Here is a 14,693-nt window from a genome sequence, read left to right as displayed (position 1 = left end):
ACTGTGAATTTCAACTGCCTGATGAAAATCCCAGTATTGAACAAAAATATTATCATATTTGATTATGCAAGGTGTGAATTCATGTTATTCCTGATGTCCTGGCATTAAAGAGGGAGAAATTCATTACAAGCCTGGGAGATAATAGTAAAATAATAAAAAAATAGCAGCATTTAACATTCATATAGTAATTTACAGTTTATACATCACATGTACAGACCGTATATTTGGTTATGATTTATCTCTTTTGATTCTCACCGCTCCCTGAAATAAGTAGAGCAGAAATTATTACTTCCATTTTACATGGAACTGAGAATCAAAGGCCTTAAGTAAGTCACGAGATTCATACTTGAGAGTATAAATTAGGATACAACATCATCCTGACATTTTAAAGTGATTTAAAATTATTCAAATATAACTCGACAGAAGAACATTCAAGGGGAATGTACTTAAGGAGAAAAACCAAAATTATATACACCAGATGGGGAGTGTCTGGACTTAAAAAATTGCCAGTGTGCTTCCCACTAGACACTGATTTTATTTTATTTTTTATTTTTTTAAATTAATTTTTATTGGAGTATAGTTGCTTTACAATGTTGTGTTAGTTTCTACTGTACAGCAAAATGAATCAGCTGTGCATATACATCTATCCCCTCTATTTTGGACTTCCTTCCCATTTAGGTCACCACAATGCATTAAGTAGAGTTCCCTGTGCTATACAGTATGTTCTCATTAGTTATCTATTTCATACATAGTATCAATAGTGTATATGTGTCAATCCCAATCTCCCAATTCCTCCCATCCCACCCCCTTTCCCCCTTGGTATCCATACATTTGTTCTCTACCAGACACTGATTTTAACTATAAGATTCATCAGGTTATTCAAACTACAAGATGTTATTGCCACCTGGCCCAGTCAGCATGGACACTATGCCTCCACAGAATGGAGGTGAATTTGGTGATTTCACTTTTTGGTCTACAAAGTATTGGGTATTGCTGTCAGATCAAGCAAAATGCTTTTCAAGTGCAAAGGATCAGTGTGGACAGCACAAATGCTGTCTCAGCACATCTCAGCCATTGTTTCGAGCTGTTTCATATTGGCTCCTGAAATCAGGAAACTGCTGATTCTGGGGAAAGTATGAAATAAATCCTGTTTCCTCCCTTTCCTCCTTTCCTTTTCTAGTCTCTGTCTCTCTCTTTTTTTTTTTAACTACACAAGGTGTATTTATTATTTTTTTTTTTTTGAGTCTCTGTCTCTTAAGCAAACCTGTTCTCTCATGCAACCATTCATTCACACACTGGTATTAATACAAGAAATAAAGACTAGCATTATTAGTGCCTCTCTCAGGTGTTATTTGCACTTCAGCAGGAAGAAAAGCAGAAGATATCAAAATCTGTTGATTGCAGGACTTCCCTGGCGGTGCAGTGGTTAAGAAACCACCTGCCAATGCAGGGGAAACGGGTTCGGTCCCTGGTCCGGGAAGATCCCACATGCCGTGGATCAGCTAAGCCCGTGTGCCACAACTACGGAGCCTGAGCTCAAGACCCCTAGGGCTGCAACTATTGAGTCCACACACTGCAACTACTGAAGCCCACACGCCTAGAGCCCATGCTCCACAAGAGAAGCCGCCATACCGCAACGGAGAGTAGCGCCCACTTGCCGCAACTAGAGAAAGCCCACGCAGCAACGAAGACCCAACGCAGCCAAAAAAAAAAAAAAAAAATCTGATGATGGCATTTCAAGCAGGTAGCTTCTGAAATCACCTTCTGTAGGTGCTCCCTGCCTACAGTACTGAAAGGGTCCCACATTTCCACTCAAAAACAAACCTCCACTCAGTGAGACTGAATAGTATCGAAAAATAATAATGGCATTTGCTTTGTTTGAGTTTGGGCTCACATATCTCTGCCCATTTTGCAGAACCAAAAGTGCAAATCCTTTAAAATGTGTGAAAGCTGAACGGTAACTAGGCAAAAACATAATTCACCAAGATATGTTTATGTCCGTTGACTGTGATTTTGAACACAGTAGGGCATATGTCATCTGCAATCTGTCATGTGTCATCCTGAAAGTCATTCCCTTCCACAGTTGCAGAAAACCAGGTTATAAAGTCCCCTTTACACTTCATGACAACACGGCTTGCGGAGGTGTCTCCCAAAATGGGGTTGACATAGATGTAGGAGATAGGCACCAATAACCCACCAAAAACTGGATACAACTTTTCAGTTATGTGAGTACCTTCTACTCCAAATTTTTCATCCTGTCCTCGTCCTCCCATTTCCAACTTCAAAACTTCTAAAAATCAGTTCCTGCCACATTTAGCCAAAAGTTTGCAACTGACTAACATTAACCTTCATACTGAATCTTCTTCGTCTCTTCTCATCAGCCTCAACTCCGCAGTCGGTTTGAACCGGGATTTTTGTGCTCTAGGTTGTTCCTTTGGGATGTGCTGAATTGTGTGTGTGTGTGTGTGTGTGTTTGTGTGTTGGGAGTGGGGGCAAACAGAGAGGTGATGATGTCAGTGGAAAGAATCTCTTATCTCCGTTTAATGTGGTAGTTGATTTAACACATTTACTGGTTATGACAAATTACTGTGTGGGTGTGGAAGTTTCAGACAAAAGTTGATGTTTCAAAGCAAACATCCATGTTTAGGGAAGGATACAGTTACAGCAGAAATGACTAGATAGATAGATAGATGTAGATAGATATAATAGATATTATATACATACATAGTAAATATATATATTTCTGGATTAGATATATTATTTACTTTATATTTTCAAATTTGATAAACTTCCTTGGTTGTCTTTTAAAATCTAACTTACCTCATTCAAAATCACTCCAAATGGCTGAGGCCTTTTCATATGCTTCCCTTTATGTTTGATTTTCCTTCTTTTTAAATGTCATTCACTTTGTAGTCATCACTCCAGGTATTCTTTAGTAATTTCTTAAATGTTTCCAGAAATATTGAAAGTCCAGGTACCAGCATACAGATGACATTTTGAAAAATGAAAAGAATTCACTAATTTTTAAAGATGATGAAAGTTATGCGTGTATACATATATATGCATGTATATATGTACGTTGATATTTGCCATGAAACGATTTTGTGTCTGTAAAACTGGCTGCGCCATGTGATAAAGTTGTTTCTATGGAAACGGCTCATGATTCATGATCAACATAAAAGAAAACTACATATGAAGGTATAAGGTAGATCTGACAGAGAAACTATTAATTTCTGAATTAGAAAATTTAAATGCCATTATTACTAACACTTTTTATGGCTAGAAAATTTCTTTTATAATCCTAATAAATGTTATTAAGTCCCTATAATATGCTAGGAGCTACATAGAGAGCATAAGGAATATAATCCTAAACTTCCTGTAGCTTTCATAGTGCTGGTGGTGAGGGGGTGGAAGACAAGGTTAATAAAAACCTTATACGAACTGAAAGAAGATCATTATGTTATATTGGGTCTTTTGTCTTTTCAGAGTCTTGATTTGTTTATATGCCCCACACATTCTTCCTCCAGCAGATTCCTCTTCCATGTGGTTACAGCAAATCTCTGTAGAAGAAAGATGACTTCGCGTGGGTGTTGAAGTAGATCTAGATGCATCTGGGTGGGAAAGAGATTGCAGGTGGGAGGAGGGAGAAATGATGGCCTCTGACATGAGAAAATGTTCTAGGCACAGGTAGGATTTCAAATAAATGTCATTGACCTGTCTCTATGGAAACCACAAAGCAGTTTCTCTTGACTAAAGAATTGTATATCATTGTCTTGAAAATAATAGATCAGAAGAAAAAAAACCTCCCGTGAGTCACAGAGGGCTAGAGTAGGCAGGGACCCTGAGCTTTCAACAAATCTATTCCCCCGCCTTCAGGAAGGATCCCAAATAAACCTTCTCATTCAAACAGGATTCACTCCTAGCAACTTCCCTGATTAATCCATTCAGCAACCAGAAAGAGACATCTGGCCTCTAACTTTCCTACTGCGTCCAGAGGACCTTAACCCACACTCTTTTTCTGCTGTGGTAGGGACTGCTAACAGCTACCTTCTGTTTGAACCCTCCTTTGTTTGAATCTACTTCTCTAGCTGCCTCTCTGCTTTCTTTCCCTAAACTTGATGACACACTCTATGAATATGCCTTTGCTAAAATAGGTATCCACTTTCCAGGAGACCATCTGTGGGGATAGGGCTCTGTTGAAATCTTGTTTAAAATCATCCCCACCAAGCCATTCAAATGTTTCAGCTCTTCTGCAAAGCTCCTGGGGGTCACTTTTGAATTTTCCTGGCAGCTAAGTTTCATTTCTGTTGGTCCCACCTGTGCTGTCTATTATACACCCCATCTCATTTCATTGCCAAATACACCTTCTACAAGAACACACACTGCTTTTAATGTGATTTCCCATGGAAACACGGTGTTCCAGAAGGACTCTGAACCATTTTAGGGATGTGATGGAGAAGAGAGCAGATGCTGTGTAAGTGGGTTCCACACACATCTTTTCTTCCCATCTATATGGTTTTATAAAAGCAACTGAAACAGTGTACAAAAGTCACTTCTCTGGGTGAATTTGAAAAGTAGGTTCTCAATCTTGTCAGGGTCTAGGTCCTCCTAGTTAAAGAACAATGTTGCTACAGGTTAAAGTTAATTGCACTTCATTCTCTGTCTTTGGTCAGCACCCTTTCTCCATATCTCTAACTGGTTCATTTCAGCCACCACATTTATGCACCCAGGATTTCTCCCTGTAGAACCTGCTTTATATGTGAACAGAATTAGAAGGGTCACGAAGAAATTAATCTTTTTCAGGATAGGTCCAACCTCCAATATTCTACCACAATGTTCCCACAAGTACCTTGCAACAACATGTTCTGAATTTTTTTTTTTTTTTATTCTGAAAACATATCTACTTCAACGGTGAACAAGGTGGTTGGTGCTTCTTTTCCTGTTTCCCTCCCTGGGCAGATGGTGCCGTATGTGCCCATCACTCAATATGGAACCCATAGGGCAACGCTAGGCTCACTGCCTCTCTAACTTCCAACGTCTAACCAGTCATGAAATCCCTCTGATTTGCCTCTGTTCGAATTTCTCTTTCTTCCCCTCTTCTTTTCTATTCTTAAGGCCACTGTTCTCCTTGAGGCATTTATCATCTCTCATCTGGACTCCGAAATACCCTGTAATGCTTCTTAACTAGGAATGTTGGCCCCAGTTGTAGCCTTCTCTACTTCATCCTCCACGCAGCTATCAGAACGATCTATCTGAAATGCAAAACGTAGCACCTGTTAAAACCTGTAGCAGGTTTCCTGTATTTCAGGATTAGGATTCATTTCCTTAGCATACACATTCCAGCATCATTTCTTCTTTCTGTCTCTCTGTCTCTGTTTCTGTCTCTGTCTGTGTGTGTATGTGTGTGTGTGTGTCCTTTTAAAGTGAAAAATTTTAATGTTTAAGATTTTTAAAAAATCAAACAATTCAAAAGGGCATATTAAGAACAGTAAGTATCCCTCTAAGTCTTACTCCTATAGTCCTGGTTCCACTTCCAAGAGACAACCACTGTTACTCATTTCTTGTATATTCTTCCAGAAGTGGTCAGTGCATATACAAAAAAATATGTATGTTTCTAGAGAGGCTTCTTTTTAGACAAGTGAGAACATTCAATAACTCCGTCCTACATCTTGCTGTTAACATCCTGTCTTATTTCTTGACAATCTTCCCTGTGCCCTTTAAGTTCTCCCAATAGTGAATGACTTATAATTCCCAGAACACTCCATACTGTTTTCAGGCATACTTGTCGATGCTGATGCCTTTCCTTTTGCTTGGAAGTTTCTTCTTCTCATTTGCAGCCTACACATGGTGCTCACTACTATTCCTCTTTAGGAATTAACCTTTCACCATGCCTTAGAAACTGCTCCTCTATGCTCCCATAGGACGCTGGACATACATGTCTCTATCATAGCCACTACCACATTGTTTTAAATAACTTGGTCTCTGCATTCTCCTCTATGCTGTAAAATATTGGGCTGGCCAAAAAGTTCGCTCGGGTTCCCCATATCATCTTACACCAAAAGCCGAACGAACTTTTTGGCCAACCCAATATCTGACGGTATGAAACACGTCTTAGTCATTTTCCCATCCCTAGCACCCAGTTCAGGGCACGATAAAAGACTAAGTGTTCAGTAAGTACATGTTGAACCAAAACATCCCATGATCAAGGTAACTATGGATGTTTCAAAAATCTTCCAAAAGGGGAAAAAAAATCTTTACTTCAAGAACAGAGATTTTAAATACTTTTTTAAAAAAGACTATAAACCCCACAAGGACAGATACCCTATCTGCTTTATTCAGTAGAGTGGTTGAAAGCTCCTTGGAAAATGCCTTTAATCTTAAATATACAATACGATGACAGTTTTATCGGGGCTGTAAGAGGGAAAACACATTAGGCACTTAATGGAGTGGTAGAAGAAAAAAACTATTAGTGGAAAAACAATGAGGGCTATGAGGATTCTAAGAAGGGGATACTGGGCTCACTAAAGAAAACCCATTTATCTTTCATTCTTCTTATGACCAGCCTTTTTTACTAAGTTATCACCACTAATAGGAATTAATTTTAAACCGTTTCTTGAGCATTTCTGTCAAGGGCTAAGTAATAGATTGTTATGTGCTACGACTATAACTTCCTTCAACAATCATCAGTCAAGAGATTTCATGAAATGCATGATCTTCTGAAAACAGAAGCATTCGAAAATGCAGAAACTCAATCCTGGTATTACAAGAAATAGGATTCACTCTGCTGAAAAAGCTCATGGGGAAACTGTATTAACATTTAATCAACAGCAAGCATATACCATTCATCTTCCTATTATCCTCAAGTGTGATAATGTCATTTGAGTTATTGAAACTCAAATCATTTGGAAATACTTAATACCATTTTTTTCTTTTGGAATATTTTACCTTCCCTATAAGGCAAGATTTGATTCATGTGTGTTTTGAGGGGACCATCAAGACTTTGGGGGCCTGCCATGACAAAAAGCACCAAACATTTACAGAATTGATACTAAGTGACGGTCAGCGGAGATGAGCACTGTGCCTTCACCCCTTGCTCCCAGACCACCTGATGGAAAGATTTTAGGTGGGTTGGGCAAATCTTTGGGATACCCAGATCTTGAAAAATAAAGGTTTCCTTCTGTTTCACATTGTGTTGAAACATTTATTAGTTTGGCAATAGTTGAGCAATGTTCCCTGTTTGAATACAATGGACAGTACCAGATGGAAATACTTCAAATATGGTCCTGGCTCCAACGCTTAATACGATATAAACCAGGCATCATTCAAGTCTCATTTTAAAGACCATGGATTCAACATTTCTTGTTGCTGTCTTTGGGAATGTGTTTAGGAAAAAATGGATGATAATGCTATGACCAATTAAAATGGTAATCCAGGGGGCCCCAGACTGCACACAATCATTACTGCAATGTTCCCAGGCGATTACCAGAGTTTGCACTCAGTTGGAATTTAATAAATGCTTGTTGACTGACACATCTAAAAGGAGAACAAAATGAAATAAGATGGAATCTAACAGGAGAATATGATGAAGACGAAGAATCTTGATTTTAACAGAGTCTAAAATCTTTAACAGCCTAAGTTTATATGGTAGATATTTGAACTAGAAAGAGGTTTAGCAATTGCATCAATTACCTTCATTTTACATAAGAGAACCCTGAGGCCTGGAGAAGTCAAGTGACTCACTTAAGGTCTCAAAGCTAAATGCCAGGAATATTTTTTTACTTGCCTCATAGATAGGAGTCAGACTCTTGCAGGCAGCCTGCCTGGGTTCAAATCCTTCTTCTGCCCTTTACTAGATCTATAACTTCTGAGTAAGTTATTTAACCTCTCTTAACATGTTTCTCCCTCTCTCCACCTCAGTTTCTCCATCTGTAATGGGGGATGATAATTCTATAGCCTTAAATGAGCTACTAATATAAAGCATTTGATAGCCATACCTTATACATAGGACGTGTTCAATAAATGCTACTGTTTTCATTGTACTACACACTGTAATACCTAGTCTGGTCACGTAATCCTAAGAACACAGTCTTTCAAATGTGACTGCAAACTTTAAAAAACCTGAATAGGCTTGCTTTGATGTGGCTTAGAGTATAAAAAGATCTTTCTGTTATCTCCAAACAGAAAGGCAAAGGGAAGTTTTTCCTCTCTTAGCTTCTCCAGATGGTACAATGTTGTAACCCAGCACCTAAAAGTGAGACCTGGTTGATTACTCATATAAGAGAAAAACGTATTTACATCTTTAACTGCTGATATCTGTTCATGCCTTTAAATGGTACTGACCTATTTGCTCTATTTGCAAAGGTATTCTGTTATAGCCTCAGGGAATTTACTGACAGCAGCAAGAGTATGTTTAGGCTCTTTTACAAAGCTATTGCAAGCTCCTAGTGGGGTGAAAGCCAGTTTGCAATGTTCTTTATTCTGAAGAAGAAAAGTCATTGTAAAGCAGCAGGATAGTGTTGTCTGAATTACTGGGCTTGGCAACATTTTCATAGCCATCATTAAAGGCTGGTGGACTCATAAGTATTGGCACAGTTAGGAGGACTGCTTATTAGTTTAAGTCAAGCCCTATCAGCCTTGTCATCAACTGTTACACTCAATTTTCCCCTCTGAGCACAGCTACCTGTTTAACTACCTGGGAGTTAACTTGAAACTTAGTTTGAAAAATATCATGTTTAGAGAAATTTAAGAGAAAAAAAGGTTCATTTCTTAATAATGCTAGCCCTTAGAATAATGTACTACAATCTTGCTTCTCAAAGTGCTGTCCATATACCAGCAATCGGCATCACCTGGGAGTTGTTAAAAATGTAGGCTATCAGACCCCATCCCAAACCTCTGAATAAAAAACTGCATTTTAACATGTTGAGATCCCAGAGTGATTCAGATACACATTAAAGAATGGGAAACACTGGCTTAGAGAAAGTGGTGACAGGTGGTTATTGTTTGGTGTCACCAAGAGGATGATAATTAGACATAACTGAAGCATATACCAGAAACCTCTGGAATCAAATACTAAAATAACAGTGGGATTTAACAAGAGTGGACATTTCGTAAATAAAATTTCTTTTTCTTTTGGGTATTATTTAGAAAATTGGCTCATCTTAGTTTTTATTTTTTGGGGGGTGGGTGTTTTTATTGTTAATTTTAATGCCTATAAGAACATTCACTATGGCATCCATGTATGCATAAAGGAAGGAAACAATGAATACACAGTAGCTATCCATTCCTGGAAACAGCTTGGGTTGAGACCTACTTTGAGTTAGGACTCAATAGATTTCAAGTTTTCTGGGGGTGGCCACTCAGACCATCACGTCTTTAGATCAGAGACAGAGAGCTCTGTGGCTGGAACTCCTCCCTGATGACCAGGAGCTGCCTCTTTAATAAGACAGAAAGGCTAGTCATTGGACTCTGAAATACAAGGGTTCAACCTTTTGTTTTCAGGTAGTTAATATCTTGTTCCCCCAATCCACTACTCTGAGAGAAGACTTACTTACTATTATCTGTGTTTTATTGGGCTTATAGTAGCAGGTGTTAGTGGTTATTTTAAGGCAATTTCTGGGGGCTACTGTCTCCTTTTGTTCCAACTGCCTCTTATTCCTCTTCAGTCATCCGTGTGTGTGTGTGTGTGTGTGTGTGTGTGTGTGTAGGTACACAGCTTGGCAGAAATTGTTAAGAGAGAAGGTTTGAGGAATTTAATTTTAAATACATGGAAATCACAGTCATTTTTTTAAGATGATAGAAGATAATAGTATGTAGTCACTATCATAGGCACAATACATCCCATGATGCCAAAAGAAAAATCCTTCCTAATTTAATGAACAATATTATTGCCTGAAAAGAAAACTCTTGCTCTCAAGTATGGTTTTTTTCCCTGCGTCAGAATTATTCTTCAGCAGTTTTCCATTCAATGCTCAAAACCAACAATTATTGATTATAGAGATTCTATAAAAACTCTCTCTCTCTCTTTCAAATTTGGGAAAAATATTTTAAATCCTGAAGGACGTGAATCAGAAAATACTCTTGATGTGACGTTAGTCTTTAATAAAACAGACAATGTTAGAAACCAATCTGGAATTATATTTCACTTAGCGTAGCATAGGAAAAGAACAAAAACTAACAGTCTAGTTTTCAAACCCATTAATGTAATGTACAATTATGCGATTTTCCCACATGTGGAAATGAGTGGATAATAATGGTAATGAATAAAAATATAAAAATGAGCATTGTTTTAGCAATGGATTTTAATCTGAATTTTCTTTAAAACTATTTTATTATATTTGATGTTCATTTTTATTTGTTGTTAATTTTGTTGAAAATTTCCTATTAAATAATCTCAGAAGTTACTGCCTATCAGGGTTCTGAAACATGCTTAATATAAAAGCAATAAGTCTTATTTCTCATTGACATTTCAACTCTACTTTATGATCTAAAAATCAAAGCATACCATAGACAGTGCTCTTAACCAGGGCTTACTATCCAGATTTTGCTTATATAGAACCCTCAATCCTAAAATTCCTCTTTGTTTCCAATTTTTTTGGAGTTATTTCCAATCTATGTATTCCCATGCTTTGTTATAGATGATAGAAGAAAAAATAAACCTTGGGTCTTGTTGGTAGATTTCATTAAAAAGAGAAGCAAGGAAGAATAAGTAAATCAAGGTTTATTATTTTCCTATGTTCAGTGGTTTCTATTTTCCCATCATGTCTCTAACACTATTGTGGAAAGGTAATGGGTAATTTAGTAGAATATATTTTTTAAAGGTTTATCTGTTGGCTGAATATTTTAAAAACTCAAGTACATATACACACGGTACAGTGAGTAAATAGGTTATATTATTCCATCATCAAGAGCTATTTCCAGTGGTACAGCAATTAAATTAATAACTTTTTTTTCTGAGCTTCTGTATGAATTCAGTTGAACAACTGATTATACAGAGCTTTTTTGTTATGGTGGTTGTTTTAGTTAAACAGCAACTTCCCTATTCGATTCAGTTTTGGTTTTGTCTTTGGTTTTAAACTGAAAAGTTGTTTGTAAATATAGTCAACAGAATTATACATTTTAAAAATTCTGAAAAGCGTAGTACTCTAAAAGCAGACCACTGGCAAAGGCACTGTTTGCCTTTTGAGTCTTCTGAATCTTCTCCTATTTTATAAATTATCTGTGTGGGTACTTACAAGGTGCCAAAATAAATGACTGAAAAGGAAATTATTATCATCATTTATCTACATGATACAAACAACTTAAACTAATTCATTGCCTAATTTATCCAGTTGCAATGGCGTGGATTGGGTATGATTTGTATATGTGCCCATGTTATTACATTCCCCAGTGTTTGTCAATAGTTCATCTTGGGTGCTTTGTGGTAGTGACATGTATGTGACAGAATATTATAAATGAGTCTATTAAAAATCTTTTCCAAGTCAGAGAATATTCATTGTGCATTGATATTTCAAAATTGTTTTTCTAATACAGCCATCAGAGATATTAATTTAAAATAATATTTAAAATAAGCTATTTAAAGCAGGGGAAAGTGCAACTTTAAAATACAGAAATGTAATAGTCACACTTTTTATTCTAATCCCACTCAATATATTTTAAATATACGTATTTTTCCCTGACATACCTTAAAAAAAAAGAAAGAAAAATTCTTAAGCCTTAGCGTGTTAAAATAAAATGACTCACTAATAATGAAATGAAATGACAATTCAATAGCCTTTACAAATATAGAGTGATAAAACCCCCAGAGGCTTTAGTCTTTAAATTATTCAGCATGTCTAAATTTCTGCTGCCACAATATTTTTTTTCGCAAGTGGAATAAAAATGGCATTTTGCTCAGGTAGATCTAGCTGTTCCCTGGGTGGTTGGTTCTAGAAAAGCGACAGGCTTTTCCCCCTGCCTTACAAGAAGCAACAGTTGGAAACTCTAACTAGAAAACTGCTACCCCACAGTGGTTGGAAAGCGCCAACAGAGATAGTGACAGCTATGATTTCAATCCATTTTGCAACAGCTTCAGAAAGGCAGGAGGAAAAATGAAATAAAAGAATGTTAACTCTTAGCAATGAAAAGATTGCGCTATGCTCCCTATGTTGCTATCGCCCTCTCCTCCCCCCTCCCTTTTCTAGTCTCTTTGATCATCAGGCTTTTTCGGCATGCTTGGGTTTATAAGGCAAAGCAAAGCAATAACTCCATCCATTCGATTTGAACTTAAACTCGCAAGATGCAGCAAGACAAATTCATCAACCCTCACGTGGGAACAATACAAGCCTCTCCCCAGAATCTGGCTTGAGCACTTTGACACCGTTGTCTCAGCCTGTTGCTCCTGCCACTCGGTGTGCTAGAGCCTGGAAAGAGGGAGGGAACACTATGAAACCTCATCTGTGTGCTTGGGTGCTTTGTGGCGGGCCGTGGGTGGGTCCGCTTCACCGGCTGCCGGGACCGTGCCTGCGGAGTAGGCGGCCGCGGACCACCGTGCGGGGACCCTCTCGTGCAGGCCGCCCGGCCACCGGCAGGTGGTGCCCTACGCCTCTCAACACCGAAGGAAACCCAGCGAAAGTACCGCTGACTCCGCCCCACCGGCTCTGCCGGCGCCACAGTCACCGTCCTTCCCCAAATAGTGCGGAGCACGTTTCCTCCGGAACACCGCAGTAGCCCGTGTGTGTGTGTGTCGAAAATACAAACCAGGGCCAGCAGGGTGTGTGTGTGCCAGAGTGGGGAGCGGGCGCGGAGCGGGATCCATGGGCCGGGGCGAGGTGACCGCCAACGAAACGCAGAGGGCACGGGGACCGGTCCGTTTCGCATCTGCGTAAGCCCGGCTGCCGGGCCAGTAGCGAGGCCACTCACCATGTTCACTTCGGAGACCATGTCTATGCTGGCGACATCGATCCTCATCCCGACGTCCACGGGGGGCCCTACCGGGGAGGTGGGACACATTACGGGCATAATCTCAGAGTGGCCACAGGCTGGGGAGGGTCGGGGGGCTTCCCTGCGCTATCTACATTCTGAATGGGCTCCGCTACCCCCAGCCCTCCACCCCCTTGCCGGGGACAGCCTGGGAAAACAGGTGTGGGCACACGAATGATGCAGTGACTATGCAGAGGGTGTGTCGGGCCGGGGGAAGGTCGGCTCTGCCTGGGGTTCATCCACCTGCGACTGGGGCTCCGGCGTGGTGTGTGTGTGTGTGTGTGTGTGTGTGTGTGTGTGGCCAGAGCGTAGGGCGTAAGGCACGCTTACCAAAATGACATGTTTCTTCTTCTTCTTTTTTTTTTTTTTTTTTTGACATTTGTCTTTGACAAGAAAGGAGAACTAGATATGGGTTACAGGTTGAAAAAAAAGATGAAACATTACCTCCAAAGTCCGGCCGCAAGCGAATGTCATAACCTTTGAGCAATCTATCCACTGTCTCTTTCACGTATGACATGTTGCTGGGCTCATTGGCGCTGAAGGGAAGAAGTAGGGACCGGATTCAGAATGAGCACAAACTGCGAGCAGACATAAAAATAGACAGGCACACCTACCCCCCAAATAACGAGCTACATGATCCAGCAAGCATGTAAAAAGAAAAACACCAAGAAAAAAAGACATTCAACAACAGCAGCTCACCTGTGTGCACAACAGACCATGGCAATCATCACAGGGAAAGAGAGAAGCCCCAAACTCTCTCGGTTTTGTACTGTCCACATTACTAACTCTGATTAAAGAATTGTCTTTTCTGCGAAGATTCAAGGAATGCAACTTAGTCGGCGGCCGGGCAGTAATTCCCGAATGGACCTGCGCATGCGCAGAGGGTGCTCACTACCAAAAGACACCTTGTGCCTTGCAAACAATATTCCTAGTGGAACAGGCAACAGATTTCAATCCCTTTAAAGTTCCTGTTTGTGGTGCTCCGCGTCCTCCGTGTAGTAAAAGATACCCTGCTGTTTCCTTGCTCGTGCTTGTGTATACGGATCTTTCTTTGTGCACTGGAGGTTTCTACGTTCATTTCCTTTCTGACTTCCACCTAATTTTTTTACTCAGTTTCCAGGGATATGGCTTAGGCTGCCTGTGATTGGCATATTTCGTTGACAGTCACGGTGGTCTTAGAACCGGGAGTCTAGAGGCGAGGCGGTTCTCTCTGGTTGCCTGTGTGTGTGTGTGTGTGTGTGTGTGTGTGTGTGAGAGAGAGAGAGAGAGAGAGAGAGAGAGAGATGGGTGAGGGGTAAAGTGAGTGGAGAGGGAGAGCCACAGAAGAAGGAAACTCAGGATGTATTTGAAGAGTCCAGGAATCAGGTCCGCTTGAGAGGAGTCTTAGCACGTCTGGCTTACTGCCGTCCTTCTCTATGGGAGGAGGAAGAGAAGAGGGTCGACTTTTGTGCTCGCTCCCCCGCTCTCCCACTTTTCTTCCCTCCGCCTTTCTTGTCTCACCAAGCGAGAGAGGTGGGGTGAAAGCAAGCCAGAGGCAGCATCTCGGGCAGGCAATCCTTTTCCTAGAGCCATTCGCCTCAAGTCCCACTTTTCTTCTAGGTTCTAGTGAGGAAAACCTCTTTTTTAATTGCCAGCGTGTTAGCATGTATTAATAACCCAAAACAGGACCCTGAAACACCCAAGCCTCTGTTTGCTATTAGATTGGGGTTCTGTAGGAGAAAGAGTTGTTTGAATTA

General features: G+C 39.9%; 1 protein-coding gene across 1 annotated transcript in view; it reads right to left on the bottom strand.

Moving 5' to 3' along the window:
- GABRB1 (gamma-aminobutyric acid type A receptor subunit beta1) overlaps positions 1 to 14,111 on the bottom strand; it is a 398,553-nt gene extending 384,442 nt beyond the window's left edge. The window contains exons 1-3 of the mRNA XM_030880452.2: positions 13,657 to 14,111; positions 13,402 to 13,493; positions 12,898 to 12,965 (exon numbers count right to left, since the gene is read on the bottom strand). Coding sequence (XP_030736312.1) covers positions 12,898 to 12,965; positions 13,402 to 13,493; positions 13,657 to 13,736 — 240 coding nt within the window. The 5' untranslated portion in view covers positions 13,737 to 14,111. The remainder of the gene's footprint in view (positions 1 to 12,897; positions 12,966 to 13,401; positions 13,494 to 13,656) is intronic.
- Positions 14,112 to 14,693: the final 582 nt, after the last annotated feature.

Source organism: Globicephala melas, chromosome 5 (assembly GCF_963455315.2).
Source record: "Globicephala melas chromosome 5, mGloMel1.2, whole genome shotgun sequence".
Classification (NCBI taxonomy): domain Eukaryota; kingdom Metazoa; phylum Chordata; class Mammalia; order Artiodactyla; family Delphinidae; genus Globicephala; species Globicephala melas.
This window is presented reverse-complemented; position numbering and strand designations above follow the sequence as displayed.